The sequence below is a fragment of the Chelonoidis abingdonii genome, chromosome 8 (assembly GCF_003597395.2).
Source record: "Chelonoidis abingdonii isolate Lonesome George chromosome 8, CheloAbing_2.0, whole genome shotgun sequence".
NCBI classification, from domain to species: Eukaryota; Metazoa; Chordata; order Testudines; family Testudinidae; genus Chelonoidis; species Chelonoidis abingdonii.
The window spans coordinates 91009200-91025772 of record NC_133776.1 but is presented as its reverse complement, the minus strand read 5'-3'; the positions used below and the strand labels follow the sequence as shown (position 1 = coordinate 91025772).

At 42.4% G+C, this 16573-nt stretch overlaps 1 protein-coding gene across 9 annotated transcripts in view; it reads right to left on the bottom strand.

Annotated features, from left to right (window-relative positions):
• Positions 1-4538: 4538 nt before the first annotated feature.
• Positions 4539-16573, bottom strand: part of TENM1 (teneurin transmembrane protein 1) — a 1495391-nt gene continuing 1483356 nt past the window's right edge. For all 9 annotated transcript variants that reach the window (XM_075068828.1, XM_075068831.1, XM_075068830.1 and 6 more), the window contains 4 exons: positions 10789-11176; positions 8466-9686; positions 7664-7806; positions 4539-5570 (listed from right to left, as the gene is read on the bottom strand). In XM_075068828.1, the coding sequence (XP_074924929.1) occupies positions 4812-5570; positions 7664-7806; positions 8466-9686; positions 10789-11176 (2511 nt within the window). In that variant the 3' untranslated portion in view covers positions 4539-4811. The remainder of the gene's footprint in view (positions 5571-7663; positions 7807-8465; positions 9687-10788; positions 11177-16573) is intronic.

Here is a 16573-nt window from a genome sequence, read left to right as displayed (position 1 = left end):
TCTTGACTTCTTGGAAGTGCCCTTAACAAGCATTTTGCTCTCTCACTGATGAAGTGTAAGAACTGGTGCATGCGTATGTTGTGGTTTCACAACCAGATTTTAATTGTCAGTGCATGTCTGAGAGTCAGAAATAAAATTACATGTCAATACCAAAATTTAGCACTTACTTTCATCCACAAATATTTTTGAAGCCCCCCCACCCTTGTTATTAAATGGCTTTTTACTGGAAAAAAAAATTACTGCAATAATTAGAATGGCTTGAGAGTACTTGGTGTGAGCAAAGAAAATGTCACACCGACTATTAGTTTGCAATTTTATTTTTTAAAAATGAAATATTCAAAGTACTTATTTCCTTTCTTTCAAATATCGACACATAATATATTAACTTTTAATATTTACAACATGTTGTTATGATGCTGTTGTAGAAAATGCATGCGTCTGGTCTGAAAACCAGAGCAAAATGAAACAGACCATTAACTGCAGCCATAGAACATACAGTATCCAGTCACTATTCAGCCACAGGAATTAGAGCAGGAATAAAAAATTGGAATCTAGTGTTTCCTAGCAACAAGGCTCAGGCCATTATAACACAATATCTGTAAGATTAGAACCTCTAACTGTTAGGTAGAAACTGAAGCTCTTGGCATACACTGTAAACATCTTTACTTTTAATGAGAAAGCTAAAGAGAAATATGTTTTTGACATATACTGTGTGCTATGTTTCTCTCTCTCTTTTATTGACATGTTTGCCAGAAGAATATAAAGATTTCAATGTTTTACCATGGTTCATACAAGTAAAATATCGTCAAGGACACAATCTGACATACTAACATTTATTAAGAGGCTAAAGTCCACCACTAAGTCTAACGAAATATTGTAACTGGCAAACACATTTTCTTGGACAAATAATGTAAGATGACAAATGCCAAGAAACATCCACAGTAAGTTGAACTTGAGTAACTTTCAGTTTCTGTTGAGAAGTAATTCCTCTTACACTCAGTAAGCTTTTGACCTGATAATGCTTTATATAAAGGACAGGCTTAAATAACAGCCAGCATTTTATTTGTCTCTATTTGATGGGGAAAAAAACATTGTGGCAGTCTGATCTGAATGCTGAAATGTTAGACTGATCAATTATGCTGATGTGAATTCCGCAGAGCAGACAAGCATGTTGAAAGGAAGCTGTAGATTTTTTCCCTTATATACTCCAACCTTTCTATAGGTGCCTCTGTTTATAATACTCTAATCTTAGGCTACTGTACATTGGCTTCCAACAACATTAATCTCCATTAGGGTTATCCTTGTAAAGGTACCTCTTTATAACACTTACATTGTTTGCCATCCCCTAGCCAGGACGGTGATATAAAGAGGGCTTGGTGAATGGGAATAAGTGCAGATCTTGAAAAAATAAAATGTCTGAAAGTGCATGAAAACATGATTAAAAAAATACAGCTTCTAACTCGCATACAACTGAGACAATATTAAAGATCTCAAACTAAACACTTAGAATGTGTACACCGAGTTGCACATTGTCCAATCCGTATATATTTGGCTATGTTCTACCTATATATCTATATACCTTTGAAATGTTCTAGTTTCCTAAATAAACATGAAAACAAAGGAAACATTATTTTTACACACTGTTGTTTTGCTGTCATAAAAATATAACATGTATCGTCTCATGGTAAGTATTTTGCTACAAGATAGTGTGCATTAGTGTGTGTTTGTTTTTTTCACTTTTAGAACCAGGTTCCCAGCGCAGAATGCAATCATCAATTTATTTGATCTGAATGACCATAAAACTGTCCCATGTGATTGTTTTTGTTTTGTGTTTTTGTCATTTGGGTTTCTAGGTTATAGTGCAAAATTAAAAAACTTGAAGAAAATTGGCTTAGTCACTAAAAAAAAATAAAATACAAAAACCATGAGACTGAAATATTCCCTGCCTCCATCTTACATTGTTCTTGAACAAGATGGTTTAGATCTATTCTTTCATTGAAGCTCTTTTGAATGGTGCCTGGCCTGTGTGTGTAAGTATAGCTTTGGCCTTCAGTGCTCTTTAGAAATGCTATCGTGCTCATCTAAAAATGACACTGAATTTTTATTTTTCTCTGTTTTATAACCAAACACGATGAAGACATTTTCTTATATCACCAGAATACAGGGCCATGTAATGTCATTTGATTCTTTATACATCCATATTTTCATAAGAAACACTGTCCAAAATTGTATCTTAAATTTTCTGCGCATGAACTGGAAAAATGCCAGATCTGCTTTGAGAGACAAACTTGTAATACATTTCACTCTTTGACCTTTTGGCATAACAATGAGAATAATAATAATCAAGGCAGTATTAAAAACCACAGCTGTAGGTAATCCAAGGTGCATTTCCTGCATATAATACAAATATAACTTTAAGAAACTAAAGGCACAAGCTAACTAAATATGTATTACATACTAGAAATGCACAGTTCAAGGTAATTTACTATTAAGAACTTCAAATGTGTGTTTATAATGGATATTTAAAGCAGTTTGAAAATGATACATCATTAGCGAATTGCAAAAAAGTATAATTGGTTAAAATATAAGTAAAATAGACTCTAATATTGACATCTTGGATCAGTGATAAAATACGTCATCACATTTATGAACGCACTCTCTATATACAGTTCATAAATTATTTTTTCATTGATTAAAAGAATATCAGAGGCTAAAGGATCTGAAGGTCCATTTTTAGGCTGGTGTGGAGGTATCCAAATTCTCCATGATTTTATGGGAAATTACAGAGATGAGAGCTATCAATACCAGACTTGGTCAGCTCCCAGTATTGTATGTCAGTGAGTGATGAGCCCAATCACAATATTTGGATCTGGATTTCAATCCAAATGTCCCCAGAGTTTGGGGTGGTGTGTGGATGGCATTCTTCTGGATCAGTTCATCACTGCGCCCGATATTGCACCAGTGAAGCCGGTCATTGACTTCAATGGGAGCAGGACTAAACCCATAAAGGGAGGCCCAAGTTGTGAAGTTGAGAACTGGATCCAAACTTCCCCGAAGTTTGAAGGGGGATCAGACCTGATGTTCCAATTCAGGCTCCTCTCTAAGTTCACTACAGTTTGTTCCACTTGCCCAAAAACAGAAGAAAAAAGAAAGCAGGAAAGGAAAAAAAACCAACCAACTCTGATTTTGGCAAAAGTAAATATGAGCAGAGATGATTAGACTATATTTACTATGTCTGTTTTGGTAAAAATGTGCAATAATGTCACCATTAAAGATACATAGGTTCTAAAAGAAAATTCTAATCCCGTCTGAAATTAACAAAGAAAATTTGCACACAATCCCCCACAAAACAATTAGGTCCTTAAAAATGACAGATTAAAAGAAAGATCACACACTTTGCTATGAAATCACTGTATCGACAGCTCATGATATCCTGCGAAATAAAATTCCCGCCCTACCATTATAACACTTTGCTATGTGCTCTACAAACTGAGCCAAAAAGTGTAGAATCATTCCCAAAATGTCCGACACTTACTATCCACACTTAAGTTCACCGAATTCTGACCCACCAGTCTATTTCACACACAAAAATTGAGTCATATAGCATAATTATTAATGTGAGAAGAGGCTAAGGTGATGACAAAAAAACGATACCACTCCAATTTATAAATGAATCATGAACTGAAGAATCCTTGTCCAGTGAACACAAAGGATACTATTCTCTATAGTGAGACAGACGTTTTTTCATCCTCACTGGCAAAGAGGGCGTGTGTGAATCCTTCCAGTAGAGTAGCTTTAAGTTTGTCTGGGGGTCCACAGAATTACTACTGGCAGAGATTGCTTGGGGTGCACTGAATCAGGGCCTGATCTAAAGCTCACTGAAGTCAATGGAAAGTCAACGTGGGGGCTTTGGATCAGACCCTTGTGCACATTTCTGTCTACTTTTAGAGGGTGATGGCTAGCTGTGGCACCTCATGCAACACTTGGTCAGGTGGACTTTCTGCCATCAGACTTCTGTGCTTGGGGTTATGCCAGCAGAATCCAGTGTAACTCAGGTCTGAACGAAGCCCTCAGGAAGAGAATCATAGAACACTGCCACGTGCAAAACTCAATACAACATGACATTTATCACTGAGAGAATGGGAGGAGACAATGGATGAGTGAAGATAAATGTAATATGGGACAGCCATTCTGTGCTACTGTATCCAATGCCTACTGCGTTTCCCCGTTTTCCAGTTCAGGTCTGGAACTTCTTTAGATCATATTTGTGAAAAATGAAATGTGCTGATACAAGGTTCAAAATACAGTTCTGCAGCACTTGCTCTTGTGAGCCATCCCATTAAAGTCAATGGAAGAACTCATGGGATTAAAGACTACCCAGGTGAGTAAGGGTTGCAGAATCAAGCTCTATAACCTTTTAATTTAAATCATCTGCGAGTTATTAAATTAATGAACTAAGAAGAGATGTATCTTCAAGAAGAAAGCAGAGCACACAAATTCTTAAATTTTCTGCACGTATCTGCAATTTAAATGAGTGGTGCCTTTCTAAGTTGTGTTGTTTAACCATTTGAACTCTGCTTCTGAAATTTTGAATACTGCCACACAAGAACTAAAAATCTTCACTGTCATCTCTCAGAGTTAAACAAACAATATTAAAATACCATCTTCTGTCACATTTAAAGGCAGTTGGATATGTGTTTTCCTCTACATTTCTATATACAGAGTTCTGCTCTAGAAAAACCAATACAATAAACCATTTTATGTTTAAAAACAGGCAGTCTTTGGTGACGCAAAGGCAGAGGTTTTCTTTGTTACCTCCTGCCTATTTCACTCTGTCTCATAAAGTGAATATTGTTGGCACTGTCAGAAAGTTCTAGATACTGCTCCACAGATAAAACAAAATATCCATCATAGCCTTGTACCCTCCCAGTGCTTAAAAGCTGCTGTTTTTCTCCCTCTGTCCATGCCCTAATGCCTTCTTCCCCTTCTTGCAGCCGTTTTTTTTCCTTAGTCCAGGCCTGAGCTACTGCCCTCTGCCTGGCTATTTCTAAGACATGGTTCTTTTCTTCTTCAATGGTTGTTCCATATCGAACATTAAAGCACAAAGCACCATGTTGGAGCTGTATATCAGCAAACCGTCTAGTCCTCCCATTTATCACAGAAGTCATCTGAGACACAGTGACATTGACGCCATTCTCCAAAATGCGCCGGCCTCCTGTGTTGCCTATCAGAGCCAAATCTTCTTCCAAAGACCCCAGCTTGATGAAGTAGTGTGTATCTTGCCCTTCTATGGTAAAATGGAGGTTCTCAAGATAGTGAGCATTGCTGAGGATGGCGGCAATGCGCCGGCTATCCTCATTTGCTACTCCTATAATATCAGCAGTCACTATCCCATCCTTAATGGCAAATTTAATACCTTTGCCAAAAACAGAAGGAATGGCCGCAAACCTGGGCTGTTTTCCTCCTTCAAGACACCTCCCGTCGCTGTATCTGGGGGTCATAGGAAGCTGGTCCAAGGATATAAAGTTCCTAAGTTGTTTTTGCAGCTCACACTGAATGCCAAGGATAGTCTGGAAACACAAACATTAACACGGGTTCAAGCAAAATATTTTTATACAGTTCATTATAGTACCATATGATATCAAGTTTCTACTGATATCTATAGCTCCTCAGAGTAGGTACTGATCCTTTAAATCTGTCCGTAAAGCATCATTCACATCTGTGGTGGTGTAGCAACGACAAAATATATAGTAACAAACTTTGCAGCGGCGGCAGCTCAATCGTTGCCGCTGTCTTCAGTGGCATTTTGGCGGAGGGGCCTTCCTCCATGGCAGTGATTGAGTTGCCGCTGAAGACAGTGGCAGGACTTCGGTGGCAGCTCCTTTGGGATGTTATGGGGCCCTGTTAGGGGCGTGGGGCCCGATTCTGGGGAATCAGCTGAATCGCCCTAAAGCCGGTCCTGCCCACAACTCCCCTATCCTCAGGTACCAGGTCCGCCCCTCCTGAGAGGGGAGTCCGCATGAGACATAAATTTCTGAAAGGGAGTTCAGCAAAAGAAAGCATGGGAACATCTGGGCTAGAATAATCCCATCCCTTAAGGATATGAATACATTAAAGATCCCGAGGTGCCAGAACACTACAGTGAGGGAGGCCATATAGGTACCTAAGAGCTATAGATAGATTTAGTGCCTAAGCCTGGAGTCCTTACTCAGGCAAACTCCATCCATCCATGTTCTTTTATTGTGGCCATCACGATATTATTTCAGCATCCCCATAAAATCTGAGTGACTTCAGTGGGAGTTTTGCATGTGAAGTGCCCTAAAATTAATGGGCCTGATTCTTCACTGCTTTGTACCTTCCACAGTTATTCACACCTTGACCAAGTGAGTTTAAAGTGCTGTTACTTCAATCAGCTAGCATTTTATACACACTTAACATGACTACACAAGGTGAGAGGCAGTAGAGAATCAGTCCCTCCTGTTCTACCCCGTTTTGTAAAATTGCAATGTTTTATTAATAGATGTTCAATAAGGATCAAATCTGAATGTGAATGTCAGCCCAGAGAATAGCTGAGATCTGTATTGGTGCAGTTACATTGACTACTAGCCATCAATTGCTGAAACGTGGCTAGTTCTGAGTGTAGACAAGGCCTGAGGCAGGTTTGAGACTTTGAACTAAAAAACAAAAACACTACTACCACCACCCTACTATGCTTAAAAAATAATCTGTTCTACCACAGAACATTTTTACAGAGGAAAAGACTTTTAAAGATTTAAAATTTTGGTGTTTTTGCACTCCTCATTGTAGCATCATTCCAATAAAAGCTGAAGATCTGTTGATTTCATTTGCACTTAATATTTCAGTAAGTATAAATTTATTACTTGAAACCTATAGCATGTAGCTTGTTATATTTTCAGACAAGAACTTTCTTGCTTTCTACCCCTCTGCTTGGGAGGAGTGCCCTGTAAACACCTATAAAACTAATGTATTGTCCTCCTTCCAAACACTCTCCTCTGCCATGAGATCTACAAAAAAACATCACAATGGTTAGGGCATTGGTGTGCTGAGGGGAGGGATAGCTCAGTGGTTTGAGCATTGGCCTGCTAAACTCAGGGCTGTGAGTTCAGTCCTTGAGGGGGTTACTTAGGGATCTGGGGCAAAATCAGTACTTAGTCTTGCTAGTGAAGGCAGGGGTCTGGACTCAATGACCTTTCAGTTCTATGAGTAGATGTATCTCCATACATGCTGACCAATACTGTCCCATTGTTTCTTTGTACTCCACATCAGTGTGTCTGTATCCATCTGTACTCTTTGTCTTTTATTTAGATTGTAAACTATTTGGTGTAGGGAACATCTTTGTTCTGTTTTTGAATATAGCACATAGCATAAAGAGATATTGAAATTATGGAAACTAGGGATCTTAGATGTTATGGTAATAAAATAAAAATAATGTAGGACTAATGGACAAAAATGTTCTCAATTAATTGAATTGTTCTTCTCCTGAAAAATCATCCCTCAGATCACAGTGGTCTGGGCTTTTTATTAAGATCTGATTGAACATTTTTCTATGTATTTTCTAATTGTATTCTTTAATTTAGGTTTAGAAATAGTTCAGTGAACTAGCAAGCAGACTGTCTGCTTTTGTAGGCAGACTTTTGCTGACCTTTCCAGGATCCCATTCTTGGGTTTTTGTTTGAAGTTGTAAAAGTTCATATGTTGTCTTCACAGTTTCTATCTCTGGTTTTGGAAATCCAGGAAGCACATTGTGTAGCTGGAAACCGAACAGCTCTAGCCAACTTCCAATGTCTATAAAACAAAATAAAAACATTCTTAGCAACAATACTCTTAATTCTTGGGAAGCTGAATGTATTTTGTACTTTCCATTTCTAGGTAAAGTGATCCAGAAGATAAGGTAAGGAGAAGCAAAAGTAACAGTGCTAGCTGCGCACTGGCAAAAGATCCCATAGTTCTCCATTCTGATAGAACTGAAATTAGAACTACTAATGCAGCTACCAGTGTGACTAGACATCTTTTACCAAGGCCTAACCAAACCTCAAAACGTTAATAACTAAATGGCAATACTGATTTGACATAATCTTAAATTTTCAAAATTGGTTACCAGAAGAAAATAAATTATTTTATCACAGAACATCACTATCCTGAATTCTGTGTTGTACTTCCTTCTACGTATCATGGAAGGGAATTCAGATAATGCTGCCTCAACTCTTTTTCAAATTGTAGTACTTAGCAAAGGCAGCAGATGTAGTTATTTGCTTGATTTATTGACTGGCTGAAAGGTCACAGAAAATAGACAAAGCTATGTGAGTAGTAAGAAGTTAAATAAATTCAACTAAAATGTAAGCAAGTGGAAAGCCCACTTCTCTTCTCTGATGTGTGCAAATTCCACGGACTTGGATCCATATAAGGATTTGACCCAGAAGTATTTTTAATGGGATTTTTTTTACCTGTCGTATATTTAGCAACATCTTGAATTCTGCCAACTGGATAGTTATTTTCAAACGAGTAAAGATTAAATGGTTTGGGAATGGTGTTTAGATGTTTCCACACATGATGATTTGGCGTTGTCCAACGTCCAGCAATGACGTCATAATCCCTTTGACCCAAGTGCACTAATTTAGTAAGAGAATCATAGAGCCCTCCATGAAAACCAATGATAACCTGAAAATCTGGATAAGTGTCCTGGTAGATATCTCCATAAGGTGTGTACAGAATTTCTTTTATTACTTGGCCCCGACTGCTAAAGATAGCTAGGGGTGTGCCGGTGTTGTCACAAGCAACATAATATTCTTCTCCACTGCTTAACTCCATAGCAATGAGATGGCCTTGAAGATCATAATACAGGGAAGTTATTTCTGAGCTAGTATGATTGTATAAATGAGTAACTCTTATTGGATTGGAGAGATCAGCATAAAAGAACTGTAGGTGTTGTCCTAGACTTGATTTACTTGCAACTCGTCGTCCAAGCCCATCATAACAGTATTGCACAGTCCAACCAGACACTTTGTTGTAAGCTTTGTTCAGGAGACCATTCGAGTTATACTCAAATATTTCATTGCTTCTTTGTCTAAGAAAACCATCTTCATCCATTTTGTACTGAATTTCTCCTAGTCTAGTGATGCGATCTCTAAGATCATATCTCAGAGGAGTGAGACGGGCACTGTTTCCATGACTAAGCAAGTTGATGTTTCCATTCAGGTCATAACTATAACGCCACTGGGTTTTGTCATTCACAGAGACAGTTTGAAGTTGACCATCAGCATCATACTCATAAAAATACCTTGTTATGTTGGCATCTACTCCTACTCGTATATCACATATCACCATACGACCCATACTATCATACTGAATGGTCATCCAGTAGGCTATGGACTTAAGAATTTCATATTGCACTTCAATCACCTGACCATTGGCACTAAAAATCTTGGTGTGTTTCATCACTGTGGTAGTTATAACTTGGTTTAAGTCATAATTGATTACACTGAATTTTCCAAATTGTTCAGTCCTTCCAGATACATCAACATATCGGTACAGATCTATAGGAAGAGGAGTCTCATTTATCATGGCCTGCATGCTTGTGACCCGGAAATTGTTGTAACTGTAGTCAAATCTGGCATTTACAAGGCCTTCTTCACTAAATCTGAAGATCTGACGACCAATAAGAGGGCCTACATATAGCAAATAAGGAAGAAAAGAAAAGCAAGAAAAAACTAATTAGGCCCATAGTATATCTAATACACATAACAAAGAAAGGAAAGATGTTAATCTCAGGTATTCCTGAGTCTTATTGCTAATTGACTACATCTTTAAGTGAGAAAAATGTTAAATCTGTTCTCTCATAGATTTATTTAGTGCATAGATACTCCTTAAATACTTATTACTGTTCTTTTAAACTAATGATAGTTTACATATAATTCTGATTTCCATATACTTATTTATACGCTAATATTAACTTGAATTTAGTTTTAACATGGCTAACACATTCCTGATATAAATAATTTCTTTGAATTTGTCATGACAGAGAAACTTGAAAATGCAAACAGTAAAGCAATTTGATTTATTATTTAGCAAATGTCCTTATACTGGAATAACAAATAATCAAATATTATAAGAGCCACTTCACAGCAAATGATAACAAGAACGTTTCATATTTCAAATGGGATAGCTTTTACATGTCTGTGGACAGACCAACATACACATTTTTCTACTTCAACATAAAAACCTGATTTCAATAGTAAGGCCTGATTTCAGGCTGTATACCAGATAGACTAGTGAGACTTTTGGGACTTTGGGGTGATCTTTTGGGTGGTTGGACTTAAGACCCTGAGGGGAAAAGGATACTGCCAAACTTACTTGGGGGTGGGTCTTTTGCTCATGGTTTGTGTTATGAATCCTGTTTGTGATGTTTCCCCAACATAGTACCGCATTGTTTTCCTCCTTTATTAAAAGGACTTTGCTAAACTCAGACTCTGTGCTTGCGAGAGGGGAAGTATTGCCTCCTAGAAGTGCCCGGAGGGTGGTATGTAATTGTCCCAGGTCTCTGGCTGGGGGCTCAAGCCAGTTTTGCATTGCATTATTAAAATGGAACCCTTGGATACTGAACCTGGCCCTTGTTGCTGCCAACTCAGAGGGGCAGAAGGGTTATACCTACACAAGCAGCGGCCCCAGTCTGAGAAACACTGTGATAGACAGTGTTTGCAGGTTCAGGGGCCAAAGTTTTACCAGAGGTGACAGTATTGCCCTTTAAAAATATTGATAGTTATAACCCACCTGTTTGCCTATATCTGATGGTGCAGATGAACCCATCATGCATTAAGTGTATTGTTTTAATAACCCCAGAAGATTCTTCATATGTAAATGTAACTTGAGTAGTATCATAAAGAATCTCTGATAGTCGGGACTGTCTGGTATATTTATAAAGGACCCTGCGACCTGTTCCAGGATATAGTATTTGCAGAAGTCGTCCATCTCCGGTGAAATCTTGTATGAAAGAAGCAGTGCTGTCTGGTGGGGTGTAGATATTGCGATAGTACCCAACTGAAAGCATGGTTTGCAAACTATGGCGCACCATACTTGGCATGGTGACTGAGAGCAGATAATCTGATTGGTCATATTCAAAAATGTAGCGGCGTTGGCTGTGCAAGAGGAGCATCACAGACTGCAATGAAATAGAAATTAGAGTGTAAATAACTGACAAACAAATGATTAGTAATCAAGTAGATGCAAGAAAATTAAAGAACCATTGAAATGGATTCCCATTTCAGTTGCTTGTTCTTATTCTCTGTACAAAACAAAACAAAATTCTGAGCCTTGGAAAACATGTGGCCAAAGAGGCTGCTTACAGGGGGGAAAAAAAGTCTGAAATAACACTGGCTGTGAAGACACAAAATTGTTAAGGCAGATGTAGCTCTCAGTGTATTGCATTGCAGCCTCATTGTAACTCAGTAGGCCACTCTGAAACACATAGGGCAACTACCCAGGAAGCAAATTCAGACAGAACTTCCCTCACTAACACAAATACCACACCAGCAAATGTTCCTAGATGATGAGAAAAGAGTCAGCATTCACTGTTGCTGATGATTTGTTTAGCTCTTATTGGCATCCTTAGCATGATGCTTATACCAGCTGAACAGCTTTGTGCGCCACAGAATAAGTACAGCACTTGGTCCATTCCACGTGTACTCTCCTCTGCTCATAGCATATCCTCAAATTTATTCAGGAGTCAAAATTATTTGAGGGCTATTTTTTGGATAAGTATTTTTATCTCTGGTGTTTAACCTATAAACTAATTTCTGTGAATCACTGATATTTGCTATGTTGATTGGTTGTGACTGGTCAGAGAAATCACAAGGTCTGCTTTCAGTTTCCTGACTAGATGACTCTGCCAACACTTCTGGCAGAAATATTTCTGCTTGCCAATTTAAAATTGAGTCTCTGTAAACTTTTGTTCTCCCTTGGGGAGCTATCATTGCTGAAACGAATCCCCAAAAAGTTTAGAGTGATTATTTGTAGAAAGTCTTAGCAGTATTTGCCCAGCTCTAGTAAGCGCCATGACTGTTCTCGGATATTACATATTCTGGCCCCATAACTTGAATTGCAGTATAGGCTTGTTATAGAAAAGTACTTACATTCTGACCCCAATTCTACCAAGCACTTAAGCACATGAATTGCCACACTGATAAGATGGTTACTCACCTTTGTAACTGTTGTTCTTCGAGATATGTTGCTCATATCCATTCCAGTTAGGTGTGCGCGCGCCGCATGCACGTTCGTCGGAAGATTTTTACCCTAGCAACACTCGGTGGGTCGGCAGGGCGCCCTCGGGAGTGGCCGCGCCTCATGGTGCTGGATATATACCTGCCTGCCGACCAGCCACCCTATCAGTTTCCTTTCTTGGCCGGTCTACTCGACAGAGGGGAAGGAGGCGGGTGTGAATGGACTAGTGGCGCAACACACATCTCGAAGAAACAACAGTTACAAAGGTGAGTAACGGTCTTTTCTCTTTTCGAAGTGCTTTGCTCATATCCATGTCCAGTTAGGTGATTCCCAAGCCTTATGTAGGCGGTGGGTCGGAGTGAAATATGGAATAGAATGTAAAACTGCTGAGCCAAAGCTGCAGATCCTCTTGACATGTGAACCAGAGCATAATGCGAAGCAAGGTATGGACCAGGACATGGAAGCTGCGCGACCAGATCTCGTGGGATAGGTAACGAAGTCAGCAGGCGGCAGATGAAGCCTGAGCAATGGATAGAATGCATGGTGATGTGGCTTGGGGAACGAAGTGAGCAAAGCCATAACAAGTGCGGGTGCACGTCATCACCAAGATGAGATCCTCTGAGAGGAAACAGGTAGGACCTTTCTTCGGTCAGCTACTGTGACAAGAGTTGGGGCGTGTTACAAAATGTTTTGTCCCGCTCAAACAAAATGCGAGCTTCCACAGACGTCCACAGGATGCAATTGTTGTCCCCATTCGCGTTAGAGTGTGGTTAACACTGAAAGGCCGAAACACCTTAGGGAGGAAAGCCGGGTGGGTTCTAACTGCACCTTGTCTTGTGAACAGAATGTATGGCGGAACCAACCATAAGAGCCCTGAGCTCGAAAGACTCGTCTGGCCGATGCTAATGGCTACGAGGCTAAGCTGTGCTTCCCCAGGACAGGCTATAGCAGCGAGGCAGGTCGCTAACAGGCGAATGGAGGAGACATAGTCCTGAGTTAACCCAGGTTGAGGTCCCGAGGTGGGCTGCGGACGGATACATAAGGGCATACGCGCTCCAAGCCTGAAGGAATGCCTCGAAACCCACATGGGAGTGTGGAAAACACACGAAAGACCTACGCCTGGGTGGAAAGTAGAGATGGCTGCCAAGTAGTAACCTTGGCGATGAGAACCTTCGTAGGCCTGCTGTTGCAGACCAGTGGTAGTCCAAAATAGAGGGGATCGAGACCTCAGCAGGAGTAAACATTAGTGTGATTGCACGCTGTAGGAGAAACGCTCCCACCTGCCAGGCACCTTGCCGAGGTGGAAGGTTTCCTGCTATCGTTGATAGTTCACGTACGCGCCACACCGTGAGGTGAAGAGACTGCAGGTCCAGGGCGGCGAAGTCTTTGCCACAGTCCTGAGGTATGAGGTCTGGGTGGAGTGGCAGGGTTAATTGGGTAGGCTAATGACAGGCCAAGCAACGTTTTGGCGTATCAGCGCTGCCTCGATGACGCTGGAGTGATCATGATGATGCGCGCCCTGCCCCTGCGAGTAGTGAGCAGGACCCAATGAGCCGGGGGAACGGTGTGGGAGGCATAAAGGCGTTGGCCCTTCCACGGCATGAGGACAGTGTCCGAGATCGGTCCCAGAGGAGAGACCTTGGGAGGAGCAGAACCTCGGACATTTCGTGTTCTCGTGGTAAGCGAACAGGCCCATATGTGGAAAAATCCCCACTTCTGGCAACAGAATGCATCACATCAGGCAGGGCGAGCACTCATGAGACAGGAAAGACCTGCTGAGTCAAGCGGCCAAGGAGAAACGGATGCTTACCAGATTTATCGAGTGGGCTATGCAAAAGTCCCAGAGATGGATGGCCTCCTGACAAAAGGAGGAGGAACCATGTCCCTCCAGGTTGTTTTATGTAGTACATGGCCGTTGTGCTGGCTGTAAAACACTGAGACGCCACGGCTCACATCTGCTGGCTGGAACCTTTTGGCACGCCAGGCAGACTGCTCCCATTTTTGACATTGATGTGGCAACGCCAGCTCCTGAGAAGACCAAAGGCTTCTTAGCTCGAAGGTTACTGAGGTGAGCACCTGAGCCGAGAGATGATGTATCTGTCGCCAGGACAGTGAGGGCTGGGCGGATAGAGTGGCACATCCCCTGCCCACACCAGGGAGGGAGTTAGCCACATTGTAGGGAGCCTAGGGTGCTCGAGGGAATGGTGACTATCGTGACCATGGGCCCCTGTCCGGGCGGTACGCCGATTTGAGCCAAACTTGGAGAAGACAGAGGTAGAGCTTAGCGTGTTTGGTTACAAACTAGCAGGCAGCCCATGGAACCCGGAGACCCAGACAAGTGCGAGCCAAGGTCGTTGGAAAAGTTCAGACTCGGATGATCGGTGCCATCGCCTGAAACCGTGGCTGTGGTAAGCAGGATCCGGCTAGCTCGGAGTCCAGGATAGTCCCTAGGAAGTCTAACCTCTGCGTGGGAACCAGAGTGGATGTTTCCATAGTGATCATCAGGCCTAGACATGTGAATAGTCCCTGATGATGCCACACGCCGAGTGACTTGCGTCTTGGAGTCTCCTCAGATAAGCCAATCATACAGATGCATAAAACGCTCATCCAAACGTCGGCGGAGGTGGGTGGCGACTACGGCCACACACGTGGATAATGCCTTGCGGGGCTGTAGAAAGGCCCAAAACACAGCAGGACCATAACTGGAAGTACCGACGGTTGGCTAGAAAGTGGAGGTATCTCCTGTGCGGAGGGAGATGGCAATGTGAAAGTATGCGTCCTTCATATCGAGGCAGCATACAGTCTCCAGGATCTAAGGACAGAATAATGGTTCCCAGGGATACCATGTGGGAACTTCAACCTTATCATAAACTGGTTGAGTCCTCGTAGGTCTAGGATAGGTCTGAGACCTCCATACAAGTCGGGGGATTACGGAATAAGGGAAGTAATTGCCCCCTGTCCATCAGCGTGTGCACCTCTTCTAAGAGGAATTGCGGCCCGAGAGGTCCCTGAAGAGGGACAGGGTTGGAAAACAAAAGTGGAGGTGGTACCCATACTCCACCATGTGTAGGGAACAGCGCGAACTGAAGTTAACTGGGACCACACTAAGAGGAAGTAGGAGTGGGATCCCGCTTGTAACCAGTACGCAGCCCTCGGCGCGCACCTTCGAAAGTTTGTCTTTTGTCCCCGGTCGTGATTGCAAGGGGCCTCGATCTTGGCCCTCTAGGGGTCCTGACGGTCGTCTGCGACCACCTCAGACCATGCTGTCTGCCAAAGTCCTATCTGTGGTTAGGCACAGAGTGTGGCCGTGTGGCTGGGGATGGAAAGGCCTGCAGTAGGTCGTCAGCGTACGCACGCCCAGAGAGAGCGCATTAGGACCCTGTTGCCCTTCAGGCTTTGCAGTCCTGGGGTTGATTTCACCGCAAAGAGGCCTTTACCAACAAATGGTAAGTCGTGAACAGGCCGGAGGTTTGAAACCTGAAGCCAGGAGATGCTCCTCGTGGTAACGAGGCCTGGAGAGAAGCTCTGGCCGCCTTTCCCTTCCTACACCAAGAGGCAGTGAACTGTTGGCGGGAAACTTGATGGAGAAGCTCCATAACTTTATTCACCGTTATATCAGGTGTAATGATTATAGGGGCTAAGCAGGGCTTATTGATTTGCCACGCAAGGGCTATAAGGCCCTGCAGAATACACACTTGCGGCTGAGTAGGGTCATTCGCCTAGCCCCCTTCGATTTCGGGGACTGGCAGCCTGTTGGCCATGCCGTTCCCTTTTTCTCAACCAACTGAATGACTAGTGAGCAGGGGAGGAGGATGGACAGACAAGTAGTTGTACCCACTCCATAGAGTATCGGCATTCGCCTAGATGGTCCGAATAAACAGGTCGGGCCCATCTAGTGGGGCAACCGCCGATAGAATGTGCACTACCGGTCCCTACCTCCGGGACCTCCTGCCCTGGAGGTCGCCATTGAGTGCTACCCTTCCAGAGGAGGTCCTGATGGGCTCTCAGGTTGTTGGTAGGCACAACTGAATCGCGGTCCTGAGCATAAGAGCTGTCCGCATGGGAAGACACGGATGTGCGTGTCCGGACGGCCATGGAGGTGCTGAAAAACCATGGGCAGAGTCTGACTCTACCAGACCTTGCCCACCTCGGCACCTGGGACCGGTACCGGAAGGCGCACTGGTACCTGGAACGAGATCCGACCTGAGGCCAGAGCGGTGCCGGAGGTCGAACGAGATCTCGAGGTTGGGCAGCGGCTTGCGGGAGCACAGTGCCTGTAGCGGTGCTGGGAGCCAGAATTGGTGCCGAGATTATCGGGTCGGTGAACGGGACACCGACC